Below are 25657 nucleotides of genomic sequence, written 5' to 3'. Positions count from 1 at the left end.
GTTTTTTATTTATTTTCATTTATTTGAAAGAGAGAGAAAGAGTTCTTCCATCCACTGATTCATTCCCCAAATGCCTGCAAGAGCTGGGACTGGGCCAGACTAAAGCCAGGGTCCCAGAACTCCATCCAGGTCTCCTACATTAACAGATGGTGACCCAAGTACTTGAGCCATCACCTGCTGCTTCTCAAACTCTTCTTCAATTAAGGTCTAGTTTCTGGAAATTTTTCTAGATAACTAATTTCTCCCCTTTCTGAGCCTCGGGGAGGAAGTGCTATGCCCTGTTCACTGGATTCTTGCCAGTGTAATGTTGGCTCATTGGGAAACTAAGGAGCTAAGTGGAGGTCATCACAGCTTTGCCTCGCCAGGCTCTGGTCTCCATGAATGTCCAGCTGACATTGCCTAGCCACAGGATCTGATTCTACTCAGAACAAACCTGATCCAGGAAACACCGTTCCAGGGGAGAGATTTGTGAGTTCCTGCTGGCTTGGAACCTGAGCAGAAGGAGCCTCCTTCAATAAATGACAAACGAAATGGTTTCCTACCTGGAACTCTGTGTGGATTGATTAGCAGGAGTATCAAGCCAGTCGATTTAACGTGAGGAAGGAGATTACCTGCCTCTCCTGCTGGGTGTGAAGCCCTTCTCTTGGGCCGATTGGGTTTTTAAACTGCCTTATTTCAATGTTCTTTGTAGTTGTTACTTCGAGATGTAATTGGCAGGTGAACTAACTCTGGCACCAAACCAGAACTTGGAGTTAATGTCACTTAGGAAGCCACTTTTGGGTTGGTTATAGTATCAAAAACAAGCAGAGTTCTTACAGATTTGCAGCCCCATTTACATTTACATTACCCCACCAGGGCACTAGGGAAATTATATGGATAACTCCTTTCACTTGGATGCCAAATAAAAGTTGACACCTATCTGTGGGGACGTAACATCAGAAACGTTCCAGTATTCAAAATCTGTTCTTATTGGTGTCTTAGTAATAATTATGTCTCTAACCACGTTTACTTTTCTTTTTAATTGATCAAATTTGTCTGTTGTACATGGTTGGAGCTGTTGACTGCAGTTCAAGGAGTACAGGAGGCAGAGTGTGAACAGGAGCGAGAGCCCGGGGCTTGTGAAAGGCCTGGGAGTGTGTTGGTGGGAGAGGCCCACAGCCATGCCACTCAGCTGCCCTTTTATTTATTTATTTTTTTATTAAACTTTTATTTAATGAATATAAATTTCCAAAGTATAGCTTATGGGTTACAATGGCTTCCCCCGTCCCATAACTTCCCTCCCCCCCGCAACCCTCCCCTATCCCGCTCCCTCTCCCCTTCCATTCATGTAAAGATTCATTTTCAATTCTCTTTATATACAGAAGATCAGTTTAGTATATATTAGGTAAAGATTTCCACATTTTGCCCACATAGCAACGTAAAGTGAATAAACTACCATTGGATTACTAATTATAGCATTAAATAGCAATGTACAGCACATTAAAGACAGAGATCCTACATAATTTTTTTTTCAAATTAATTAATTTTCTATACCATTTCCATTTTAACACCAGGTTGTTTTTTTTTTTTTTTTTTCATTTCCAATTCTCTTTATGTACAGAAGATCAATTCGGTATATAATTAGTAAAGACCTCATCAGTTTGTGCCCACACAGAAACACATAGTATAAAAATACTGTTTCAGCTGCCCTTTTATTAATATGTGTTTATTTGAAAGGCAGAGCAACAGAGAACGAGAGGGAGAGACACAGAGAGCCTCTGACTTCTGGTTACTCCCCAAGTGGCTGCAACAGCCAGGTCTCCACCTACATGGGTGGCAAGGACCCAACCACTGCTTCCTCAGGTGCATTAGCAGCAATCAGCCCCTTTTAAATAAAAACAAAAATTTCAATTTTATGAAAATTGAGATATTTATTAATAGAATTAGGTAAGAGAAAGACTGTCAATAAATTGAGCTTACACAACATATAAAGTCATAAATCTGTGGTGAGGTTTGAAATTTTTCATGGCTGATTCTTCACTGACCCTAGAGAAGTGATTCTTTTTATTTGAGCTTTTATTTTCTTATGTAAAATCAGGCTTACCAATACTTTTAAGTCCTTAAATGTAAAGATCATATAGAGGGGTCAGCACTGTGGCACAGTAGGTTAAAACCTTGGCCCAAAGCGCCGGCATCCCATATGGGCACCAATTCGAGTCCTGGCTGCTCCTCTTCCAATCCAGCTCTCTGCTATGACCTAGAAAGCAATAGAAGGTGGCCCAAATGCTTGGGCCCCTGCACCCACATGGAAGACCCAGAAGAAGCTCCTGGCTCCTGGCTCCTGGCTTCGGATCGGCACAGCTCTGGCTGTTGTGGGCATCTGGGGAGGGAACCAGTGGATAGAAGACCTCTCTCTCTGTCTCTACCTCTCTCTGTAACTCTGTCTTTCAAATAAATAAAATAAATTTAAAAAAAAAAGCCCCTACCTCCCCCACTGGGGGTGCATTTTGAAAAAAAAAATTATATAGGGCTGGCACCACGGCTCAATAGGCTAATCCTCCGCCTGGGGCACCAGCATACCGGGTTCTAGTCCCGGTCGGGCCACCAGATTCTGTCCCGGTTGCTCCTCTTCCAGGCCAGCTCTCTGCTGTGGCCTGGGAGTGCAGTGGAGGATGGCCCAAGTGCTTGGACCCTGCACCTGCATGGGAGACCAGGAGAAGCACCTGGCTCCTGGCTTTGGATCAGCGCGGTGTGCTGGCAGCAGCTCGCCAGCCGCAATGGCCATTGAGGGGTGAACTAATGGAAAAGGAAGACCTTTCTCTCTCTCTCTGACTGTCCACTCTGCCTGTCCAAAAAGAAAGAAAAAGAAAAAGAAAAAAAATTATATAGAGTTGCTAAAAGCTTAAAAATCATTTTGTGAACCAAAGTACCTCCAAAAATGTCTAAAATGGAAAGAAATAAAGGAATATGCTAGTGTAGCACTGCATTATCAAAAATGTACATAGCACTGATGTTCTGGACTTCCTTCCATTTTTTTTTAATGATTGATACTTTGGTCTTAATTCTGTTAGTACCTGCCTCTATGATTCTTGATGTTCTTTGATTTAAAATTTAATTCCTTAGCCATCTGTGAAAATGATAATGTACGAAGGGTACTTTCCAGTTTACAGAACATGTTCATTTATATTAACTTATTTATTCTGATTTCTTGCCTGCAAAGTGAGTATTTTTAATTAAAAATAGATTCTATTAAAGATTATTTATTTATTTGAAAGGCAGAGTTACAGAGAGAAAGAGAGGGAGGGAGAGACAGAGAGAAAGAGATCTTCCATTTGCTGGTTCACTCCCCAAATGGCTGCAATGACCAGGGCTGGTCCAGACCAAAGCCAAGAACCAGGAATTCCATCTGGATTTCCCATGTGGATGGCAGGGGCCCAAGTACCTGTGCCATCATCTGCTTTCCCAGGCACATTAGCAGAAAGATGGGACTTGAACTGGCATTCCCATATGGTATGCGGGCATTGCAAGCAGTGGCTTAACCTTCCTGTGCTACAACACAGGCCCCACATATTTTTAATTTGTTTACAAAAAAAAAAAAGGAGGTTTGAGTTTTAGTAGCAGTTTGCCTAAGTTGCAGAGCCAATATTTGAACCCATGTATTCTGAACCAGTTACCTGTTGCCATGGAGGGCTTGCTTCTCCCACGGGAGCTTGTGAAGGCTGGAGACTGTTGGCGCCTTCCACATACGTTATTTGCTCCTCAGCTCACAGACTGTCAAAGAAACCTCACTGTGGAGGGCTTGGGGACTAAGGAAGGGACTTAGTCATTATGGAAGAGCGCTAGAATGAGGGAAGACCAGGATTTTGACTGAGCCCTTGAGAGTATTTTTTAAGCTCAGAAAAATAAAACCGTAAGTGTTCCTTTTTTTTTTTTTTTTTTTTTTTTTTGACAGGCAGAGTGGACAGTGAGAGAGACAGAGAGAAAGGTCTTCCTTTTTGCCGTTGGTTCACCCTCCAATGGCCGCTGTGGTAGGCGCGCTGCGGCCGGCGCACCGCGCTGATCCGATGGCAGGAGCCAGGTGCTTCTCCTGGTCTCCCATGCAGGTGCAGGGCCCAAGCACTTGGGCCATCCTCCACTGCACTCCCTGGCCACAGCAGAGAGCTGGCCTGGAAGAGGGGCAACCGGGACAGGATCGGTGCCCCGACCGGGACTAGAACCCAGTGTGCCGGCGCCGCAAGGCGGAGGATTAGCCTATTGAGCCGCGGCGCCGGCCTGTAAGTGTTCCTTTGATTTTGTAATTCAAGAGGGGAAAGCCATTCTTCTTTGGTCACATCTCAGTGGATGGAAGATTCCTCTCTCTCTCTCCATCTCTCTCGGTCACTTTCAGATAAATAAGTCTTTGGGGGGAAAAAGAAGAGAGAGATCTTTTAATCCACTGATTCACTCCCCAAATGCCTGCAGCAGCCAGGACTGGGCCAGGCTGAAGCCAGGAGCCAGGAGCTGCTTCTGGGTCTCCCATGTGGGTGGAGGGGCCCAAGTACTTGGGCCATCTTCTCCTGCTTTCCCAGGCATATCAGCAAGTAGCTGGATCAGAGTAGAGCCCCCAGGACTCCAACCACTGCCCAAGCGCTAGTGTTCCAAAATAACAAATTCAGATCTGACTCACTCACTACGTAAGCCCACCAGAAGTTGACTGTTTTTAATCCCATAACTCACGTTAATTTAGCTGTGGGGTCAAAGTTGGATAGTTGGATAGTATTTTCTTGTAGTTATGTTTTAATGGACAATAAGCTTCTTGCTATCCTTTAATCTCCAGCTCTGCCTATTGGTGGCTTTACCCACTGTACCAGAATGCCAGCCCCATAATTTTTATGTTCTAGTGTCCTTTATATTCATACATATTCTTAATAATTGTAATCTAGTGAGGATGTAATTTTTAATATAACTTTAAACTTTCCCCTTCCCTTAAAATTATCTTTGATTCATTTCTTTCTGACTGCATACACCGTGTTAGCGTTGTATGCCTGTTTGCTTACGAATTTCTAGGCAATAGTCTGGAGTGTGTAATGATTTAGCAGAGTTAATATGAAGGCATTTTCCTAAAGAGGTAGTCTGCTGAAACTGAGGAATCAAAAGGAATATAGGAGTTAAGGTAATAATTGTGCTGTCATTTACTGAGCTTTCATTGCGTGCTTTGTGCACGGCATCTCTAATGTAAATAACAGTATCATTTGTAGTATTGCGCTCCTTTTAGAGATGAGAAAAGATGAGCATTAAAAAAATTTGTTCCAGGCCGGCACTGTGGTATAGCAGGTAAAACCACCGCCTGCAGTGCCGGCATCCCATATGGGCGCTGGTTCAAGTCCCGGCTGCTCCACTTCTGATCCAGCTCTCTGCTATGGCCAGGGAAAGCAGTCGAAGATGCCCCAAGTCCATGGGCCCTGTACCCGCATGGGAGACCTGGAGGAGGCTCCTGGCTCTTGGCTTTGGATCGGCCCAACTCCAGCTGTTGCGGCCATTTGGGGAGTGAATCAGTGGATGGAAGACCGCTGTCCCTCTCTCTGCCTCTCCTTCTCTCTCTCTCTCTCTGTAACTCTGACTTTCTAATAAATAAAATAAATAAATATAAAAAAAATTTGTTCAAGGTCATACCTGGTATCAAGTGATACTTTTCCATTTAACCCATTCTTCCATCTTCTGCACCTTATCTGATGTTCCTGTTTGCTTTATTCTCCAGTCTTTACCTCCCTTGTCCACATTTCTCCCCTGTTTCTGGAGCCTTAGACAGTGGAGCTGTAAAAACCAGAGAGGATTTAAAAAGGACAGACCACAGTTTCAAATGAGGATCTGGCCAGCCATTCATGCTATGGGTATAACACCTGCACCATTTTTCTCTGGTAACCGGAAACTTGAATAGTGTACTTCATGGTAATAGAGATTGCTACCCATTCTTTTTTCTGAAACAGATTATAAAATGCCATTATTGGCCAGCGCCACGGCTCAATAGGCTAATCCTCCGCCTGCCGCGCCGGCACACTGGGTTCTAGTCCCGGTTGGGGTGCCGGATTCTGTCCCAGTTGCCCCTCTTCCAGGCCAGCTCTCTGCTGTGGCCCGGGAGTGCAGTGGAGGATGGCCCAAGTGCTTGGGCCCTGCACCTGCATGGGAGACCAGGAGAAGCACCTGGCTCCTGGCTTCAGATCAGCACGGTGTGCCAGCCGCAGCGTGCCGGCCGCAGCGGCCATTGGAGGGTGAACCAATGGCAAAGGAAGACGTTTCTCTCTGTCTCTCTCTCTCTCACTGTCCACTCTGCCAGTCAAAAAAAAAAAAAAAGCCATTATTAAGTCCCGTGGTCTCTTAGATTAATGTAGAGAGGAACTGCTTTTGACCACTGGAAATGAACCTAGCAAGAACTGTGACTTACACTCTTAGCTTTTTTTTTTTTTAAAGATTTACTTATTTTTTATTTGAAAGGCAGAGTCAGAGAGGGAGGGAGGGAGAGAGAGAGAGAGAGAGAAAGAAAAGAAAAGAAAAGAGAAAAGATCTCCATCCAGTGGTTCATTCCCCAAATGGCTGCAATAGCCAGGGCTGGGCCAGACGGAAGCTGGGAGCCAGGAGCTTTCTCCAGGTCTCCGATGTGGGTGACAGGGTTTCAAGCACTTGGGCCATCTTTCACTGCTTTTCCCAGGTGCATTAGCAGGGAGCTAGACTGGAAGTGGAACCCACATGGGATGCCAGTGATGCAGACGTAGTTAACCCATTGAGCCTCAACATCAGCCCCTTTTTTGGTTGTTTTATATGGGAAGAGGAAAGCATCTTCAAAGGGGGGGGGGGGGAGGCATTTGCATTGGCTTTGCTTGAATTTCTGCCTTGCTTGGCTAATGGAATTAGAATAAATAGATTTGAGGTTTTAAGCAAGTAAAATCAAGTACAAATGTTTTCTAAGAACGTTATTGAGTGGTTTAGAGTATTGTCCCTTGAAATAATTGACTGTACAATTGCTAGGTTTTTTTATTATAATATTTTTGACTGCATCAGCCATACACAAATGATAATGTACAATTTTTTAACAAGGAATTACTGAAGGCAACAGCTAGAATCAATAGCTGCATGTTAAACATATTAATTAAAAGATTTGCTCCAAATGGTGGACACAGTATATGCTGGGGATGTGAATGGTAAAGCTGTAGGAAGAACTGTTCTGATAACTACATTATGCAGAAGCTTTAGAATAAGATGAGCAGGTGTGGCTGTGGAGGAAGGGAGATGCTGCTGTCCAGCTGCCAGCCTGTTCCCTTAGGAATGTGGTCAGACACCGAAAACCATCTTTCATGACTGAAGAAGGGAGATGGAAATTCCCTGTGCCAATCAAGGCCAGGTTTCATAATATCTTCAAACAGGATTCTAGCAGTGTTCGGCGAATGTCATTAGCAGTACCAGATGCTAGCTATGGTGCCTGTCCATTCAGGAAAGCCTTGAGAGGAGCTGAGTGTCTGAAGGTTTGGGGTGAGTGAGGAGACAGACAGGGTCTGACCATCCCAATGAGCCTTTACTCTTCCCTGAGAGGGCTCACTGCTCACAGGTACGGCATTGAGAACCATAGCTTCAACCACAGGTGCCTTTGAACCTCTTGGCCAGTGTAGACTGGGACTATCATGTAGCTCCAGGAGAATATGGAAAATTTTAGCTTAAGTTTTTTGTTAGAAAGCTGTGTTACAATCAATTATTATTTTCAATTGTAAAAAATGTCTCTGACACTATCCTTATACCTAACCTACTTTTCCCTTTCAAACCTTGCCGTTTTCTGTATCTATTTTGTGATGCACACATTTCCCCAACTTTTTATTATAAGTGTGTGTGTCTGTGTGCTGGTGCAGCCATTTAGGAGTTGCAGAAATAGTAATAGATCACCCCTAAATGCTGTGTTTGCACATGAATAACCTAAAAATATATCATAGTTCTATAAGGTGATTGTATGGCTGTGTCAGTGATGCCATCACAATACAATGTACTTTCAGTGAAAAAGTTATTATTACAATAGTTTAACATTTATTCATTTTAATATCTTAATGGTAAATTATAAAATTCAACTGAGTTTTTCTTCAAGAAAGTATCCCAACAGCTTCAGTTAACCAGCTTCCCCCATCTAAGGAGCCGACATCACAGGACCCTGTAGTAGACACTCTGGGTAGATGGCAGCCTGACACACACATTCACAGCGCAGAACTCACCTGCTTATTGTTCTGGCATGAAAATGCAAACTTAGATTTTTGAATGGAGGAGTCACATAGTTGTCCATGCACTGCCCTGGGAACGTTTTGTGGTCACCAGTGAGTCAGCCAAGAAACAGAGATGATTTATATAGATGTAGTCATTCTCGCAGGGGGAATGTCACAGCGTGCCAGCTCACATTGCTACAGAGAAGTCTGTGGTGGTGCAGAGCGTTATTTCCATGCTAGATATGTCATTCGATTTTCATAAGAGATGGCTAGCTGTGGAGAGCTTCCTTATTTGTTGAAGTCTTTTAATAAATATTTTACAAGCTTTGTCAGAGACAGAATTTGTCACGTGCTGGCACGGTGTCTGCATCCTAAGGTACTTGGCCGCAGGAGAGAGGTGACGTCACCCTGTAGGCCGGCAGCTCCTGTTTCAGTTCTGCTTTTGTTTTGCCTTTTAGGTATTTCAAATGCTGCTAGAGTTCTTGGAGCAAAATATTACCAAGGTTTGGGAACTGCTTTCTTAGCAAAGTACTGCTGCCCCACAATAGTTGTATCTTCTCACCAGTCTGGTGCTTTGGGATTAATATGCCAGTCCAAATTGTGTAGTTGTAAGTCTGTTTATTAACATCATGCATAGCAATTGTCAAACTTGTGTTCTCTGGCAGCTCCCTAGAGAGGGTTTTGATCTTTGAGGAAATGATCCTGCCTTACACATATTTGTTTGTCTCACACTAAAGTTTCCATATTAACTGCATTATTCTAACATAACTGCGTATTGAGCGAAATTGAATCTGTATGTATGTGTATGTGACTGCTTTTACAATCAGAAACACGAATGGAACTCTTACTAACGCCGTAGTTATAGTCCCATTCAAAAGGATAAATCACAGTGAACTCCAAATTTCAAGAGTTGGAACATTTCATGCTCATTCAAGATTAAAATTATAATAATTAAATTATATATCCCCAACTAAGATGGCCCAAGTCCTTGGGTCCCTGCACTGTTTGGGAGACCTTGGGAAGAAGCTCCTGGCTCCTGGCTTCAGATTGGCACAACTCCAGCCACTGGGGCCATGTGAGGAGTGAACCAGTGGATGGAAGACCTCACACTCTCTCTCTCTGCCTCTCCTGCTCTCTGTGTGTAACTCTGACTTTCAAATAAATAAATAAATCATTTTTTTAAAAAAATGTATGCATGTGTGTATGTATGTGTATATATATATATACACACACAACTAAGCAAACTGAAATGGACGGAAAGGAAGATTATTTGCGACCAGAAGTTGCACAATGAGGTAACCTATTTATTTTTTTAAATATTTTAGATTGATTTATTTTTTATTTATTTGAAAGGCAGAATAACAGAGAGAGAGAGAGAGAGAGGGTTCTTCTATCTACTGGTTCTCTCCCCAAATGGCCACAACAGTCGGGAGTTTTCCAGGCCAAAGCCAGGATCCCAGAGCTTCTTCCCGGTCTCCCACATGCGTATAGGGGCCCACGTACTTGAGCCATCCCCTGTTGCTTTTCCAGGTCATAGCAGTGAGCTGGATTGGAAGTGGAGAAGCTGGGACTCCAGCAGGCAGTGGCTTAACCTGCTATACCACAACACTGGCCCCTTAAATATTTTAAAAGATTTATTTCTTCATTTATTTAAAAGAGCAATAAGGAGATTTTCCAAATCTGCTGGTTCGTTTCCCCAAATGCTTCCAACAGCCGAGGCTCAAGCACTTGGGTCATCTTCTGCTGCCTCTCAGGAACATTAGCAGGAAGCTGGATGGGAAGCCTTATAGCCAAGATTCAAGTTGACATTCCAGTATGGGCTGCTGGCGCTGCAGGCTGTGGCTCGACCCACTGGGCCACAACACTGGCCCCTTACTGCTTCCTTTGGCGTTGAAGGACATGGGCTCTTCTATAAGGACATGGAAACTTTATGTGCCTACAAACCATTTATATTTGCACTAGAAAACATTCTAGTGGCCTGTTTTGTATTCTTTTTCTGTAAAAAGCCTGCTAGAAATCTTAATTCCACCCTTTCTGGATTACTGTTAGATGCTGGTCAGAACCCAGCACAGCCTGGTGTGTCTGTCTCTTCTGGATATTCTGCTTTCTGAGGACTACAGTGTCCGTGGACCTGGCGCCGCTGTGCTGAGCTGTTGACAGTGCAGGAACTCTAGTTATAGATAGATTTCCTGTGCCCTAGCAGGGATATTGCTTGGCAAAAACTTGTTAGAAGAAAGGTTGTCGGCCGGCGCCGTGGCTCAACAGGCTAATCCTCCGCCTTGCAGCACCAGCACACCGGGTTCTAGTCCCAGTTGGGGCGCCAGATTCTATCCTGGTTGCCCCTCTTCCAGGCCAGCTCTCTGCTGTGGCCCGGGAAGGCAGTGGAGGATGGCCCAAGTGCTTGGGCCCTGCACCCGCATGGGAGACCAGGAGAAGCACCTGGCTCCTGGCTTCGGATCAGCGTGGTGCGCCGGCAGCAGCGCAGCAGTCATTGGAGGGTGAACCAACGGCAAAAAGGAAGACCTTTCTCTCTGTCTCTCTCTCTCACTATCCACTCTGCCTGTCAAAAAAAAAAAAAAAAAGTCATAAAAAAAAAGAAAGGTTGTCAAATTTTATAGACCAGAATATAAAGACTACGTGAGTGCATATGTGGAAATAAGTGGTTTCTACAGGCGATTTTTGCTTTAGAACAGTTTACTAAGGAATGTCTCACATAGCTTGCTGCTGCCATCTACTGATGCTCGACTGCTGGGTTTTTGGCAACTGGTCTACTATAACACACAGAAATAAAAGAGAATTGAGTCTGTCTGTCTTGCTGGAAACCCATAAAATGGTCTTTGTTTAAAGTGAGTCATTAGCATTTTTGTGCAATGTACTTTTAGTAATCAAATCCACCAGTCTTTCTCCACTGTTAATCATGTGCCACTTCTGCACTTGAGTTTTTGATCAAACCTTCTTTTCCCTTTGTCATCTTTTCCTAGTTTAATGGATCGGGAAGTAGCATTGCTGGCTGAAATGGACAAAGTGAAAGCTGAAGCAAGTAAGATGATTGATCTTTTATTTTTTATTCATACTTATTTGAGAGGGATAGAGAAACAGAAATGAAGACCCAGAGCTCCCATCTACTGGTTTATCCCCCAAGTGCCCACAACAAGCCAGGAGCCAGGAACTCCATTCCGGTCTCTCACATGGGCAGCAGGGGCCCAACCACCTGAGTCCCAGAGGCCACATTAGCAGGAAGCTGGATTTAGGAACTGGAGCCAGGAATCTAAACCAGGTAGTCTGGTATGGGATGTGAGCACCTTAACCACTTGCTTCTGTTTGCTCTTTAATTAAAGTTATTGCCTGCATAAACTTCAGGTACTGCCTCCCAACCCTCATAACAAAAGCACAATATAAATGCCACACAGGACTTTATGTGTTTAAATAATATTGAGCAGTTATACTGCACTGGTATATGAATCCTTTCAGACAAAATACAGGAGCTAGGTTTGTTGTTGTTATTGTTGTTATTTTAAGGATTTTATTTATTTATTTATTTGAAAGGCAGAGTTAACAGAGGCAGAGAGAGATCCAATGGTTCACTCCCCAAATGGCTTCAATGGCTGGAGCTGGGCTGATCCAAAGCTAGGAGCCAGAAACTTCTTCCAGGTCTTCCATGCAGGTGCAGGGGCCCAAGCACTTGGGCCATCTTCCACTGGTGCCCACAGGGGATGCAGGCACTGCAGATGGCAGCTTTACCCGCTATGCCACAGCCCCGGTCCCAAGAACCAGTTTTAAAAGCATTTCCAGGGGCAAGTGTTTGGCTCAGCAATTCAGACATCACTTGGTAAGCCCAAGCCATGTTGGAGCCCCTGGGTTTAAATCCTGGCTCTAATTCCAATTTTAGCTTCCTACTGGTACATACCCTAGGAGGCAGCACATGGTTAGATACCTGCCACCTGTGTGGGGGATCTGGCCTGGCCCCCACTGTTGGAGGCATTTGAGGAGTGAACCAGTGAATGGATCTTTCTCCTTTTCAGATAAATAAATACATAATTTAAAAAAATTAATTTCCAAACTATTTTGAAGGTAGAGTTTATTGTGTAGGAGACTGCATCATGGTGTCTGCAGCATGAAATTAATATACTATATTATTGTAATAATAACATATTATTATATAAATAATAATAATAACATTAACCTTAGGAGAATAAAATATCCTGCAGAAGCATGGGCCCTGTTTTATTTTGCTTTTCCCTCCAGTGATTAAATAGTTCCATTGGGATTTTTTTTATTTGGGGGAAAAAAACCCTGTAGCACAATTAGAGAAGGCTTCACTAGGTTGCCTACAGTTAAGTATATGCATTCCTGTCACTACCTATCCCAGAACTTTTTTGTAGGGGTATGTATGGAAGGTCTTTTCTGGTTTTTGGTCTTTAAGAATTAGGTTGGGAGCTGGCGCCATAGCATAGCGGGTAAAGCTGCCACCTGCAGCGCTGTCATCCCATATAGGTGCTGGTTCAAGTCCCGGCTGCTCCACTTCCCATCCAGCTCTCTGCTATGGCCTGGGAAAGCAGTGGAAGATGACCCAAGTCCTTGGGCCCCTACACCCACATGGGAGACCTGGAGGAAGTGTCTGTCTCCTGGCTTTGGATCAGCTCATCTCCAGCCATGGTAGCCATTTGCGGAGTGAACCAGCAGATGAAAGATCTTACTCTCTCACTCTGTCTCTCTCTCTCTCTCTTACTCTGCACTTCAAGTAAATAAATAAATCTTTTAAAAAATTAGGTTGAGAGAAACTCATCTGCATTAAAAGAAGAGAATGCTTTTAGAGTCTCAGTGACTTGGTGGATTTTGCCTTCATGCATTTGTAATGCTGGATTTAATAATTAGGAAAGTTGCTTCTTCAAACCCACCCTCGAACTGTTAAGAATAGAAATACGGGGCTGGGTCGAGGTGCTGACTCAGGATTGGGTCATTTATGGCTGTGGTCATGGGCCAGAGGAGGCAGCTGGGAAGCACTTAGCTGAGTTCAGTTTTGCCCATTGTAACTTGAATGCTGAGAGCGTAGCAGAGATCCTGCGAGGTTTCATCTACGTTGAGCAATATGTCTCAAAATTTCTAAACTTGACAGTTTGAGCTCATTGTATGTGCATATTCTCTTTTTGAAGATGAAGGTTCAGATAAAGCGAGTAAGGAGACAGTCCTTTTGAGAAGGAACTTTTCAGAATATATCTTTTAGAAGAAAAAACTGCAAGGATATTTCAAATAGACTAATACAGTGAACGCTGTCACCCGGTTTCAACCCTTTATCAATTCATGGACAATCTTACTGTATCAAATTCAGAGACTTCTTTTTACACATTATAATTTTACTAAACAATTAGTATGTTCACTGTACTCTACAGCTCAGGATTTTTTCACATATTCATATATGATCTTCATATCAACCCTTTTAGTTAATTAAGTTTTTCATTTCATAAATGAAGAAACTTGCTCTTTGGAAGAATATGACTTGTCCAGTGTTGTGCAGTTAGGTGCTGGGAGTTACTGTTATGTGAGATCTGTAATTTTGTCACAGAGTCTCATAAAGCTGGAACCGAAATAAATGAGCTTCATACAAGTGGCAGATTGGTTTCATCTTGGGAGCTATGCCAGTAGATCGTGTAGCTTTAGGGATTTGGTGTTAAGAAGCTTCTGTTAAAGAGGCAGGTTTCCAGGGCCGGTGCTGTGGCATAGCAGATTAAGCTGCCGCCTGCAGCGCCGACATCCCATATGGGTGCCAGTTCGAGTCCCAGCTGCTCTACTTCCAATTCAGCTCCCTGCTATGTCCTGGAAAAGCAGCAGGAGATAGCCCAAGTGCCTGGGCCCCTGCACCCACATGGGAGACCTGGAGGAAGCTCCTGGCTCTTGGCTTTGGTCTGGCCTAGCTCCAGCTGATGCTGCCATTTGGGGAGTGAACCAGTGGATGGAAGACTTCTCTGCCTCTGCCTTTTCCCTCTCTGAACTCTGCCTTTCAAATAAATAAATAAATCTTTTTTTTTTTTTATTTGACAGATAGAGTTATAGACAGAGAGAGAGAGACAGAGAGAAAGGTCTTCCTCCTATTGGTTCACTCCCCAAATGGCAGCTATGGCCAGCACTGCACCGATCCGAAGCCAGGAGCCAGGTGCTTCTTCCTGGTCTCCCACGTGGGTGCAGGCACCAAGCACTTGGGCCATCCTCCACTGCCCTCCCGGGCCACAGCAGAGAGCTGGACTGAAAGAAGAGCAACTGGGACTAGAACCCGGTGGCCCATATGGGATGCTGGCGCTGCAGGCGGAGGATTAACCAAGTGAGCCACGGTACCGGCCCCAAATAAATAAATAAATCTTTAAAAAAATAAAAATAAAAAAGAGGCAGGTTTCCAACTTTGGGAAACTGTGCCCTGATTGGCTCTCTGGCATGGGCATGGGCAGCCCTTGGATGGCGTAAAAATGGCAGCTGGGCTAAGTAAACTTGCTAAAGACATTCATCTCTCTGAATACCTACCTGAGGGAGCTCTTTGAAAAATTCTGTTTTTTCTTTTTCTTTTTCTTTCTTTTTTTTTTTTTTTTTTTTTTTTTTTTTTTTGACAGGCAGAGCGGACAGTGAGAGAGAGACAGAGAGAAAGGTCTTCCTTTGCCGTTGGTTCACCCTCCAATGGCCACCATGGCTGGTGCACTGCGGCCAGTGCACCACGCTGATCCCAAGGCGGGAGCCAGGTGCTTCTCCTGGTCTCCTATGCGGGTGCAGGGCCCAAGCACTTGGGCCATCCTCCACTGCATTCCCGGGCCATAGCAGAGAGCTGGCCTGGAAGAGGGGCAACCGGGACAGAATCCGGTGCCCCGACTGGGACTAGAACCCGGTGTGCCAGCGCCGCAAGGCGGAGGATTAGCCTGTTGAGCCACGGCGCCGGCCAAAATTGTATTTTTTCTAACATAAATTTGGCTAATTTCTTAGTGCATTAAGGATTCTGTGTGCAATCTAGAGATGAGTTTGGCTACATACAACAGAGTGGTCTGAATATAAGTTCACTTTGCTCTTACCAAGTGAAAAGTCCAGAGGTGTGTGATTTGGGGCTGGCACCTGTAAGATGATGTCAGGGACCCAGGCTCCTCTGTGCACCTGCCCAGCCGTCCTGAGAGTGTGCTCGGAGTCAGAAGACAAGTTCTTTGGCTCCCGTCAAGGAACAGCAGAACATTACTTGCCAACTGAGTGAGACTCCTACTGAGAACTGTCTATAAACCCGAGTTTTTGTTTGTTTGTTTTTCCAGTGCAATCATCTCATCTATAGCAAAGCCAGGAAATGTAGATTTTTTACTTAGCACATTGGTATCCAACAGCATTAGACTCTGATAGGTAAGGAGAGGAAGAATGACTAGTCAGTTGGCTAACCGATGGTCTTCCCCGCAGTCCTCCCCTTCAGCTGCCCCCCATCCCACACTTTTCCAAACCAGGAGCATGCTCACCTGCTCACTCACAGAAAGGCCAGATCTTCTGAGCAAATTTCCGTCCTTCCGCCAGGAATAATGGAGTCCCTGCTGGGGTGTGGAGAAGGTTCTGTGGGTGCTGTATCTGACAGTCCCTCGTTCTGCTCCCCGGCAGAAGCTCTTTTGCCCGTTATCCACTGTAGCCGTGGCCGTGTCTGAGTTACACATCAGGTAGACAGATTCCAGGGAAGTAGCAGCCTAAACATCCCATCGTGGAATGCTGGGTGGTGGTTCAATGGAATGGAGGTAATCCAGGTGGGTTTATAGGGAATGAACTTCAAGACAGATTATGTGTAAGTAGCTGATGATATCCTCCCATCTGTGTGGAGGGCAGAAGAGGAGAGATACACATGTTGCATCTACATGGAAATATTTGGAAATATAAATAAGAAATTGCTGACGGTGGCTTCCTTTGGGGAAGAAACCACAGAAGCAACACTAAGAGGACCACTTTTACATTTTGTGTTATACCCATTTACGCTAGCTGAAGTTGCTTTTCTTTTTTAACCATGTGTGCATATTTAATTTATATTCTTTGTAAAAAATTATCCTTTGACTATGATGAGGAGAAAAAAATAACAAATGATTTATGAGTCTTTGTGACTTATGAAACACGTTTACCCTTTCTCTGTCTTTGGAGACCCTTCAGAAGGTGAGAACTGGACCTTTGGTGTTTCATTTCTGGGTGGGTGGCTGTCCAAACACACGCTGCAAGGCTTGTGGTCCTAGTTCTTCTTCATGCTGTTTGGCAACAACATAAGAGCCACACTTCCTTTTCCCTACAGTGGAAATTTTGCTCAGCCGACAAAAGAAAGCGGAACTTCTGAAGAAGATGACTGATGTGGCTGTTCGAATGTCAGAGGAGCAACTGGTTGAGCTCAGAGCTGATATCAAGGTAAAGCTTCCTTCTTTCTGCCTTTCTTCTTCCTCTCAAGGGCTAACGCAGCAAGTCTGCATAATTCATGGCCACGCTGGATAAGGTGAACCCATGACCCTCCCCCGGCACGCCTGGCCCTCTCACAGGCCTCCTTTCTGTGAGTGGCACTGCTGTCTATGTAGCTGTCCCAGCTGGGGCCTTAGACCGTTTCCCCAGTGCTCACTCGGAGCAGGTCTTGTGCACTTGACCCCTGCTGAACCTCGGCTCTGGCCTTTTCTCTTCACCACCACCTCCATCATCCCGTGCAGCTGCCAGAATGTTCTTGGACTTGTGTCAGCCTCTCTCTCTCTCTCTCTCTCTCTCTCTCTCTCTCTCCCTCTCCCTCTCTCTCTCTTTTTTTTTTTTTTTTAAGATTTATTCATTTTATATGAAAGACAGAGTTACAGAGAGATGTCCCATCTGCTGGTTCACTCTCCAAGATGACCACAAAGGCCAGGGCTGGGCCAGGCCAAAACCAGGACCCAGGAGCTTCATCCGGGTCTCCCACATGGGTGGCAGGGGCTCAGGTACTTGGTTCATCCTCTGCTACTTTCCCAGGCGCATCAGCAGGGAGCTGGATTGGAAGTGGAGCAGCCCAGTCCTCCACTCTCAGCATGCAGTAGCCTGTTTCACACTTGCCAGTGCACTAGGATTAATGCTGTAGTCCTCCACGCTGATTTCCGGGCTCTGCCACTGCTCTTGTTTCACAGCAGGCCCAACTCCTCGTCCACGTGCAACCACCTCAGCCTCTCCTTCCTGCAGACAGACTCCGCTCTTGCTCCCTCCCTGTGGGCCTGCCCGTCTGCTGACTCCTGACAGCCACCCCTCCTGTGCTTTCATAGCGGTCCTGATCTTCGTGTGTTTCCGTTAGTCTGTCTTCCCTCAGGTTGTGAGTTCACAACGGCAGGGACCACTGCATCCTCAGTGCCTGGCACAGAAAGCAGTAGTGGGTCTGTTGTGATGTAATGGAGAAGATAAACAATATGAGATGTTGATTATAGTATAAAGATTGCTTGAGTTCAACAGTCATACATTCTAAATTCTTTTTTTTAATATTTATTTATATATTTGAAAGCAGAGTTAGAGAGAGGGAGAGACAGAGAGAGAGAGATCTTCCATCTGCTGGTTCACTCCCCAAATGGCCACAATGGTTGAGGCTGTGCCAGGTCAAAGCCAGGAACCAGGAGTTTCATCCAAGTCTCCCATGTGGGTACAGGGGCCCAAGGCCCTGGGCCATCTTCTGCTGTTTTCCCAGGCACATTTTGCAGGGAGCTGGATCAGAAGTGGAGCAGCTGGGACTTGAACCAGCACCCACGTGGGCTGCTGACACTGCAGATGGCTGCTTAACCTGCTACGCCACAGTGCTGGCCCCACATTTTAAATTCTTACATAAAGAACAGCGTTTCTGAGACCAGGCATGGAAGCAAGAGAGAGACTGGCACGTTCATGGATGGTTGTGGACACTGCTGTTCTAAATAATTGTGTATAAGCTGCAAGCTGTATGAGCAAGGGGAGTTGGCCTTCTTTGCTCCTGAGCCCTTAACCTCTGCTCTTCCTGAACACAGATTTATTGCCATATTTGAGAGGGCTGCTTGCTGTGGGGGCTGACAAGATAACCTTTGTAAAATAGAAACACAGGTGGAAGAACACCTGGCACCTTACCAGGACCCTTGTTAGTATTCCAGCTCAGTGTATGAGACGTCTATGGCGTGTTCCTGTTCTCTCATTCCCTCCCTTCAGACTGTCTTGGGGTAAAGTAGCCTAACAGTGTAAATTGTAAATGACTATTTTCTGTTTAACTAAAACTATATTACTAAATGTTATAGATACCCTTCCTTGCATTGATGCCAGTCAGTCTCATTCAACTCTCTAGGAGAAGCCGGAAACCCTCTGGAATGAGATGAGAATTCTGGCTCTCGGCGGCTTCATCTGTTCCTCTACCCACGTGGCTGAAAAGCTGCTAGAAATACTTTGTAGGCTGACTAAGGCTCTGGTTCTCTCCCTGCTTTCAGTGTACTGAAGTGTGTGCTGTGTGGTTTAAATGTCTTCCTTCCACATCATCTTATTTCTGGCATTCCTTTTATGTCTTTGGCACAACAGACCCTAGAATTTGTTTCAAAATTAATCTCAGACTGATATTACATATCTGAAGGCTTTGTTACAAGAGTTCATGTGCTTTCCTGAGCCACGGTGTACTCTAAAGCTTTGGAGCCTTAGGCGCAGAGGTAATTTTTCCCTTTGCTTTCCCTGTCAGCACTCTGGATGCATCTTGAGGGCTGTGATGCAGTCAGAGTGGGAGTAGGCCACCTCCTGTTAAGAGGCCTGCTCTAAGGAGCAGTTCTTCCAAATTATACCTAGGTTAACATTTCTTTTTCACTTCCTTTCCATGTGAAATATAATGACTCCAAGCCACCTCAGGCTGTATTTACTGAGATAGGCCCCCAGAAACCCTCTCTTCCTGACGTGTTTCTGTAGGGTAGTTTTTGACCCAAGGTTAAGTTGGTTCTTTCTCAGTTCTGTCTACTGAAAAGATTAAAACCACTTGCCGGGTAAACTATTGTCATTTGCAAAGTGGTCCAGAAGCTGTTCCTCTTTAAAGGACTAAGAAATCCTGTCTGATAAAGAGAGGAGGTGGGCTTCCAAGGAAAATAATAAAATAAGTAAATAAATGGGTTGGGAAGACACTGCCCTCATCCCGTGTTGGAGGTGCCTGGATGTGAGTCCTCACTCTGCCTTCTGACTCCGACTTCCTGCTAACGCAGACCCCGGGAAGCAGCAGTGGACTCAAATGCTTGGGTCAGTGCCACCCGGGTGGGAGACCTGGATTATATTCCCAGCTCCCAGCCTCCCCTTTGCCCTAACCCCAGCCATTGTAGGCATCTGGAGAGTGAACCAGTGGAAGGGAGTACACAGTCTTTCTGTCTGCTGTTCAAATGAATGAGCAACTTTCAAGGACAGCCAGTGTGGGAAGATGGCCCCTGCTGCAGATCTCCCCCTTCCCTTCTCTGTTGGGCCTTGGTCAACACATAGCATTTCATAAACTCTCAGACTTATCTTTGGACTTGAGAAAAATGAGTGAAGTTGTTCAGTTACTCAGCAGTGGTGATATGATGGTCATTTAGTCAACTTGGGAGCAGTAAAAAGAAGACAGTTGAAAATAATTCTGGATGCAGGCATTGTGGCACAGCGGGCTAAGCTGCCATGCCAGCGACCCATGTCAGTTTCACATCAAGTTCCGGTTACTCCACTTACCATCCAACTCCTTGCTAATTCATCTGGGAATGCAGTGGGTGATGGCCCAAGTACTTGGGCCTCTGCCCCCATGTGGGAGACCTGGATGCAATTCCTGGCTTCTGGCTTCAGCCTGGCCCAGGCCAGGTGGCTGTAGCCGTTTGAGAAGTAAACACAAATCAAAGATCTTTCTCATACTCACTTTTACTCTTTCAAGTAAGTAAATAAATAAGTAAAATATTTTGTAAATAAGCAAATAATTCTGGGGCCAGCATCATGGCACAGCAGGTTAAGCCACTATCTGTAACAGCAGCATACCATATTAGAGTGCCAGTGTGAGTCCCAGCTGCTCTACTTCCAATCCAGCTCCCTGCCGATGCCCCTGGGAAAAGCAGCAGGGAATGACCCAAGTGCTTGGGCCTCTGCCACCCACATGAGAGACCTAGGTGGAGCTCCAGGCTCCTGACTTTGACCCAGCCCAGCCCTGGCCATTGCAGCTGTTTGGAGAGTGAATCAGAGGATGGAAGATCTCTCTCTTCCTCCCTCCCACCCTCCCTCCCTCCCCCCCCCCTCCTTCCTTCCTTCTTTCTTTTTCTGCCTATGTCACTCTGCCTTTTAAATAAAATAAATCTTCTAAAAAAAAATTCCATTTCTTATGTATCTGGTAAGTTACAGATTCGGTGTGTGGCTGTCTAACCCGGTGGCCTTTCTTTGCCCCTTCTCCAGCATTTTGTTAGTGAGCGGAAGTACGACGAGGATCTGGGACGAGTGGCCCGGTTCACCTGTGACGTAGAGACCCTGAAGAAGAGCATCGATTCATTTGGACAAGGTGAGCTGGTGAGGCCTACGAGCACTCGAGATATCTTCATTAGAGACAGGTGGACTGATGGACCCTTCACTGCTGGCACCTCAGCTTTTATTTATTTATTTCTTTATTTATTTAATGAGCAGTAATTCCAGGGTTCTTTAGGAAGTCCCTGGATGCAGATGCTTTGAGCTCTTAGGTTGAGGATTGGCCAGCTTCCTAACACAGTATTGGATTTTTCCACGTTTTCCCTCTGCGTTGAGAGGGGCATGATGTAGTGTGCAGAGCTTGCAGCCCTGCACCAGGTCGGAATCCCCACCTCTGCGCTGCCCTCCTGAGGAGGCTCGTTCCACTTTCCTCCAGCGTGAAGGCAACACTGCCTGCCTTAGGGGTGGGAGGTCTGGGGTGTGGCCTAGTGTTCAAGACCCCACAGGGTCCCCTGCCTCCACACTGGAGCGCCTGGGCCCAGCTCCTTCTGATGAGCTCCCTGGGAGGCAGGAGATGAGGGCTCCAGTTGTTAAAGCCCTGCCGCCCACGTGGGAGACCAGAGCAAGTTCCCAGCCTGGGCTCCAGCATCTGCAGAGTGAACAGCAGGTGAGAGCTCTGTCTGTCTCCCAGATGGAAGAGAAAACAGCACTGAAGGGTGAGGCTGCGGCTCTGAAAGGGGCGTTCGCAGTGGCAGTGCTCAAGCTCTGAACCCAATCCTTGGTTCCCAGTACACAAATGAATGCAGACTGAGGGCAGAAATCGTCCAGGCACAAAGCCAAGAACAAAATCTGAAGTGTAGCTCTAAACTATTGAATTCTGACACAATTTGAATTAAAATATTAGTATTTTTTTTTCAGTATGTTGGTATTTTGAATTTGGGGGTTATTTTTGCAAAAGAAATTTGGCAAGATAGATGTTTATTGTAAAGAGTAGTTGTGTTCATATTTAACTGATCTTGATTATTTACACCTTGCATCATTCAGGTTTTTTTTTTTTTTAAATTTTAGCAGAAATTTGATTTATTTACCTTTTGCTTTCCTTGCAAAGTCTGTACTTTAGAATGTTCCTTGCATAGGAAACTGAACATATGGCTCATAGTATTGTTCCCAGGCTTAGTCAGCTGCTGGAGCTGTAACCAGGAGCTTAGGTACCAGTAGGAGATGCCAAGAAAGTAATTAGTCAGTAGGGGGATGGGTCACTTCCATCTCAAACAGTTCTCCTTTTTTATTATTTATTTTGGAGTCAGTTACAGAGGGAGAGACAGAGAGATCTTCCATCCGCTGATTCACTTCTGAGACGTTCGCAACAGCCAGCACTGGGCCAGGCCACAGCCAGGAGCCAGGAACTTCATCTGGCTCTCCCCTGTGGGTGGCAGGTGCCCAAGCACTTGGGCCATCCTCTCCTGCTTTTCCCAGGCCCTTAGCAGGAAGCTGGATCGGAGGTGGAGCATCCGGGGCATGAACCAGTTCCCACACGGATGCCGGCACCACAGGCCATGGCTTCACCCCCTGCAGCACAGTGCCAGTCCCTTCACAAAGCCCTGGGGGTCTGCAGGGAGTGAAGGAAGAAGGCAGCCGAGATGATCCTTCCTGTGGACACATTTCTTAGGTTTTTCTTTGTGACTTGAGCAGACAGTTCTTGACCTTAAATTGCTCACTGTGAGATGGAGAAGGAGGGTAACCCCTGCCCTCATGCTGTTCCACTCTGATCATGTCTTCCTCATGTTTCTGTTCTAGTGTCTCATCCAAAGAACAGCTATTCAACCAGATCCCGGTGTAGCTCAGTGACGTTGGCATCCCTGGGGAGCCCAAGCGACACTTCTGCTGCTTCCTCCACCTGTGCCTCTGCTCCCGGCCTTACAGGTGCTAACAAGAAAAACTCAGCACCAGGAGAGCCTCCTGCAGCCTCAGCAAACTCCGGTGGCCGCCCCTACCTGCCTCATCGGGAGGTAACCCAGCTTCCACTCTAAGCATGTTTGGATAGGCACCAGTTTGTCTTCAATGCTGGTAGCTTAGTTTATCACCTCTTCTCTTTATTCCCATTTTAAGTCTCTCCAGCCCCAGATGGAGAATAGGAAAGCATTCGGTAAGTTCATCCAAACCAGCCGGGTTAGACTTTCTGTTGCCAAGAGCTGCAGACTTTGCTCTGCTACGCCGGCAGTGGTCCTAGCTGTGTAGGTAGCATTGCCTGGTGATCCATCACACTGGGAGTCATGCAGCCTTCTCAAAGTAGATAAGCACGCAGGGGCAGGGGCAGGGGCAGGAGCCTGCAGAGGAAAGCAGCAGCTCCTGGTGGGGGTAGGGAGCAGACACGTGGAAAAGGAATCCATCGTTTGTGTTCCTCGGTTTGAGGAGAAGACACAGCGTGGTCCAGGGCGGTGCTGTCCGTGACTCCTAGGATGCTGGGGTTAGGAGTGTGAGCGGAGTCCCATGTCGTATGCTCTGGCTGCTCTGTGAGAGACGGGGTGAGGGGCTTAGCAGCACGACAGACAGCAAAGCAGAGTGCCTAGGTTCCCTCTGTTTTCCACATGTTCGCCATCTTTACGTGAGAAAATGGTCTGTTTGAGGGCGCAGAACAACCCAAACAGCACTCATCCTTCATCCTTAGCTTCCTTCTCATGGCCAGTGGAGGAAGTGAACGCGTCCTCAGCAAGGAGCCAGGAGTGACAGGCGGGGAGGATGAGAGAGTGGTGCCGTGGCTCGGCCGGACTGGTGGACTGGATTCCACAAGTCCCAGAGGGGACGAGTCCCAAGCCAGGGAGACCACAGTTAGGCTTCCAGAATAGTTCTCAACGCTTACCTGGAGCAAACACCGTGCACCTTGAACGTCCTGTTCTTTTATCCGTAGGTATTTCCAGGAAACAGGCGAGGAGCACCAGGATACAGGCCACCAGGCCAGAAGTCCAGTGACCCAGCCAGCCAAGGGCGACTCGACAGTGCAGGTCGTTACAGAAATAGCTCATGGTATTCATCGGGTTCCAGGTATCAGAATGCTCCTCCCCCGGCACCGGGAAACACAAGCGAATGGAGCCCAGCTCACTCTGCAGGGAACAGCGTGGAGCCTGGCCCGCCCAAGCCCACGTTCAAAAAGGGGCTTCCCCAGCGCAGACCCAGGGCCTCTCAGCCTGAAGCCATGAACTCCTGAGGGCAGCGCAGTGGGCCTCACTCTTCTCTCCCATACAGTTCAACTGATAACTGGACTGTAGGAAATTTACAGTTAGATTTAATAACAAAAGAAGTTTATGCATATCACTTTTTGTGCCATTCTAAGTATTTTTGGTTTCTTCTCTGCTATTTCTTTACCATTTATGGAGGGGAAGCTGTTTTTTTCCCTCGCCCTTTCCCAGTGATACAGATTGATTCTGATTGGCCGTTTCCACCAGGAATCAGAGGAAACTATTGCCAGGCTTCCCAAGGGTGAGCAGCATTCTCCCCGGTGTACCAGGTCTTCCAGGTGTCCAAAGAGGCCTTACTTGGGCGCGCCCATGGCCGAGCCCGCCGCAGGAGGAGGGGTCAAAGCTTGTCCTGTCACCTCAGCAACCTGAGCAGAAGCCAGGGTGCCTGCTGGTCCCCTGCAAACAGCAGCCTGAGCGGGAGAGGCGGCGAGAGGGTGCGTGCAGCACTGAGGGGACACACAGTGGTGAAAAGCAGAGAGCCCTGGGGCTGTGTGAGGATTCTGCCCGAGGCCAGACGCACAGCAGGGTTTCAGCCTCCTACCTGGTGCCACATTGTGACCTGCGGTTCCTTCACAGCGCCCGAAGCCTTGTTTCCTGTGCCTTAGACTGCAAACCAGTCTAGGGAAGTCTATGGGAAAGTAGCATTTAATTCAAGTTAAAAAAAACAAGTATTTCTCTGTTTCAACCTTCGGAGATTTGTTTGTTTGTATTCCCCATTTTCTGAATCCTGTTCTGATCCTGAACCAAATTTATAGCAATATGATTCATGTAAATCTGAGGTGTTACCCATCAAAAAGTTGCTGCCATCAGTCTTTATAGTTGAATAAATAAAAACGGCTGCGTGAATGTTCTCACGTGTGTGGCGCCCCAGCCGGCGACTTCGTTTCATGATTGGTTTCTCTGGGCCATGTGGGTAGAAGTCCCTTGGGCAGCCTGTTCTGGGTTTAAAGAGGGTGTCTGATCCCAGGGTCGTTTGCTGCCCCCCCACCCCGCTTAGCTTCACGACCACATTAAAATGTGAGCGCCAGGATGAGCACACGCAGCCGTTCCTCATGGGAACATTCCTCGTGGCGCCCCCTCCCCCGCTCCCTGTCCCCGACAGGTGTAGGTCGGGCCCCTGCGGGAGGGGAAGCTGGTGGCCTCGGTGCCGGTGCCGGAGCCCGCAGCCTCCGTGATTGAATAGCAGAGCTGGCGTCCTCCGGCCTGTGCGCTCCCAGGTCTGAGGCCCAGCCTGCAAGCGGCAGCCGTGCGGAACTCCGCTGCCCCAGGCATCCCCGGCTCCTGGCAGAAGCCAGGCTGCCAGGTTCGGGTGGTTGAACAGATAGAGAGGGAGAGGGAGTCAGTAAAGAAAACAGTAGGCAAGGAGTATTCCAGAAGCCATTTTCCAAGAAAATTCCCTGATGTTCTGACTAATTGGTTAACTGGAAATCCAGAGACTGACGCGGCGACCTTGAAGGGTTATGAAGTCTGTCCTGTATCTAGGAAGAACTTATTTGACTTCCCAGACAGATGGGAAGCCACATGTTTGTCAAAACTGGCTTAAAGTTGAAATGAAGATCTCAGCATAGAAACACATTTGGGGGCTTGCGTAGAAGGTTAAGCCTCCACCTACAGTGCCGGCATTGTTGCTGGTTCAAGTCCCAGCTGCTCTACTTCCAATCCAGCTCCCTGTTAATGTGCCTGGGAAGGCAGTAGAAGATGCCCAAGTCCTTGGGTCCCTGCACCCACCTGGGAGACCTGGATGAAGCTCCTGGTTCCTGGCTTTGGCTTGGCCCAGCCCTGGCCATCACAGCCATTTAGGGAGTGAATCAGCAGATGGAAGACATCTCTCTCTCTCTCTCTCTCTCTCTCTCT

At 46.6% G+C, this 25657-nt stretch overlaps 1 protein-coding gene across 4 annotated transcripts in view; it reads left to right on the top strand.

The window, feature by feature from the left end:
• Positions 1 to 24654, top strand: part of SPATS2 (spermatogenesis associated serine rich 2) — a 143849-nt gene extending 119195 nt beyond the window's left edge. For all 4 annotated transcript variants that reach the window (XM_062203714.1, XM_062203715.1, XM_062203716.1 and 1 more), the window contains 5 exons: positions 11177 to 11235; positions 16474 to 16583; positions 20562 to 20664; positions 22365 to 22576; positions 23476 to 24654. In XM_062203714.1, the coding sequence (XP_062059698.1) occupies positions 11177 to 11235; positions 16474 to 16583; positions 20562 to 20664; positions 22365 to 22576; positions 23476 to 23772 (781 nt within the window). In that variant the 3' untranslated portion in view covers positions 23773 to 24654. The remainder of the gene's footprint in view (positions 1 to 11176; positions 11236 to 16473; positions 16584 to 20561; positions 20665 to 22364; positions 22577 to 23475) is intronic.
• Positions 24655 to 25657: the final 1003 nt, after the last annotated feature.

The sequence above is a fragment of the Lepus europaeus genome, chromosome 10 (genome assembly GCF_033115175.1).
Source record: "Lepus europaeus isolate LE1 chromosome 10, mLepTim1.pri, whole genome shotgun sequence".
Taxonomy (NCBI): domain Eukaryota; kingdom Metazoa; phylum Chordata; class Mammalia; order Lagomorpha; family Leporidae; genus Lepus; species Lepus europaeus.
Note: the sequence above shows the minus strand (reverse complement) of the source record. Positions and strands in the feature narration are given on the sequence as shown.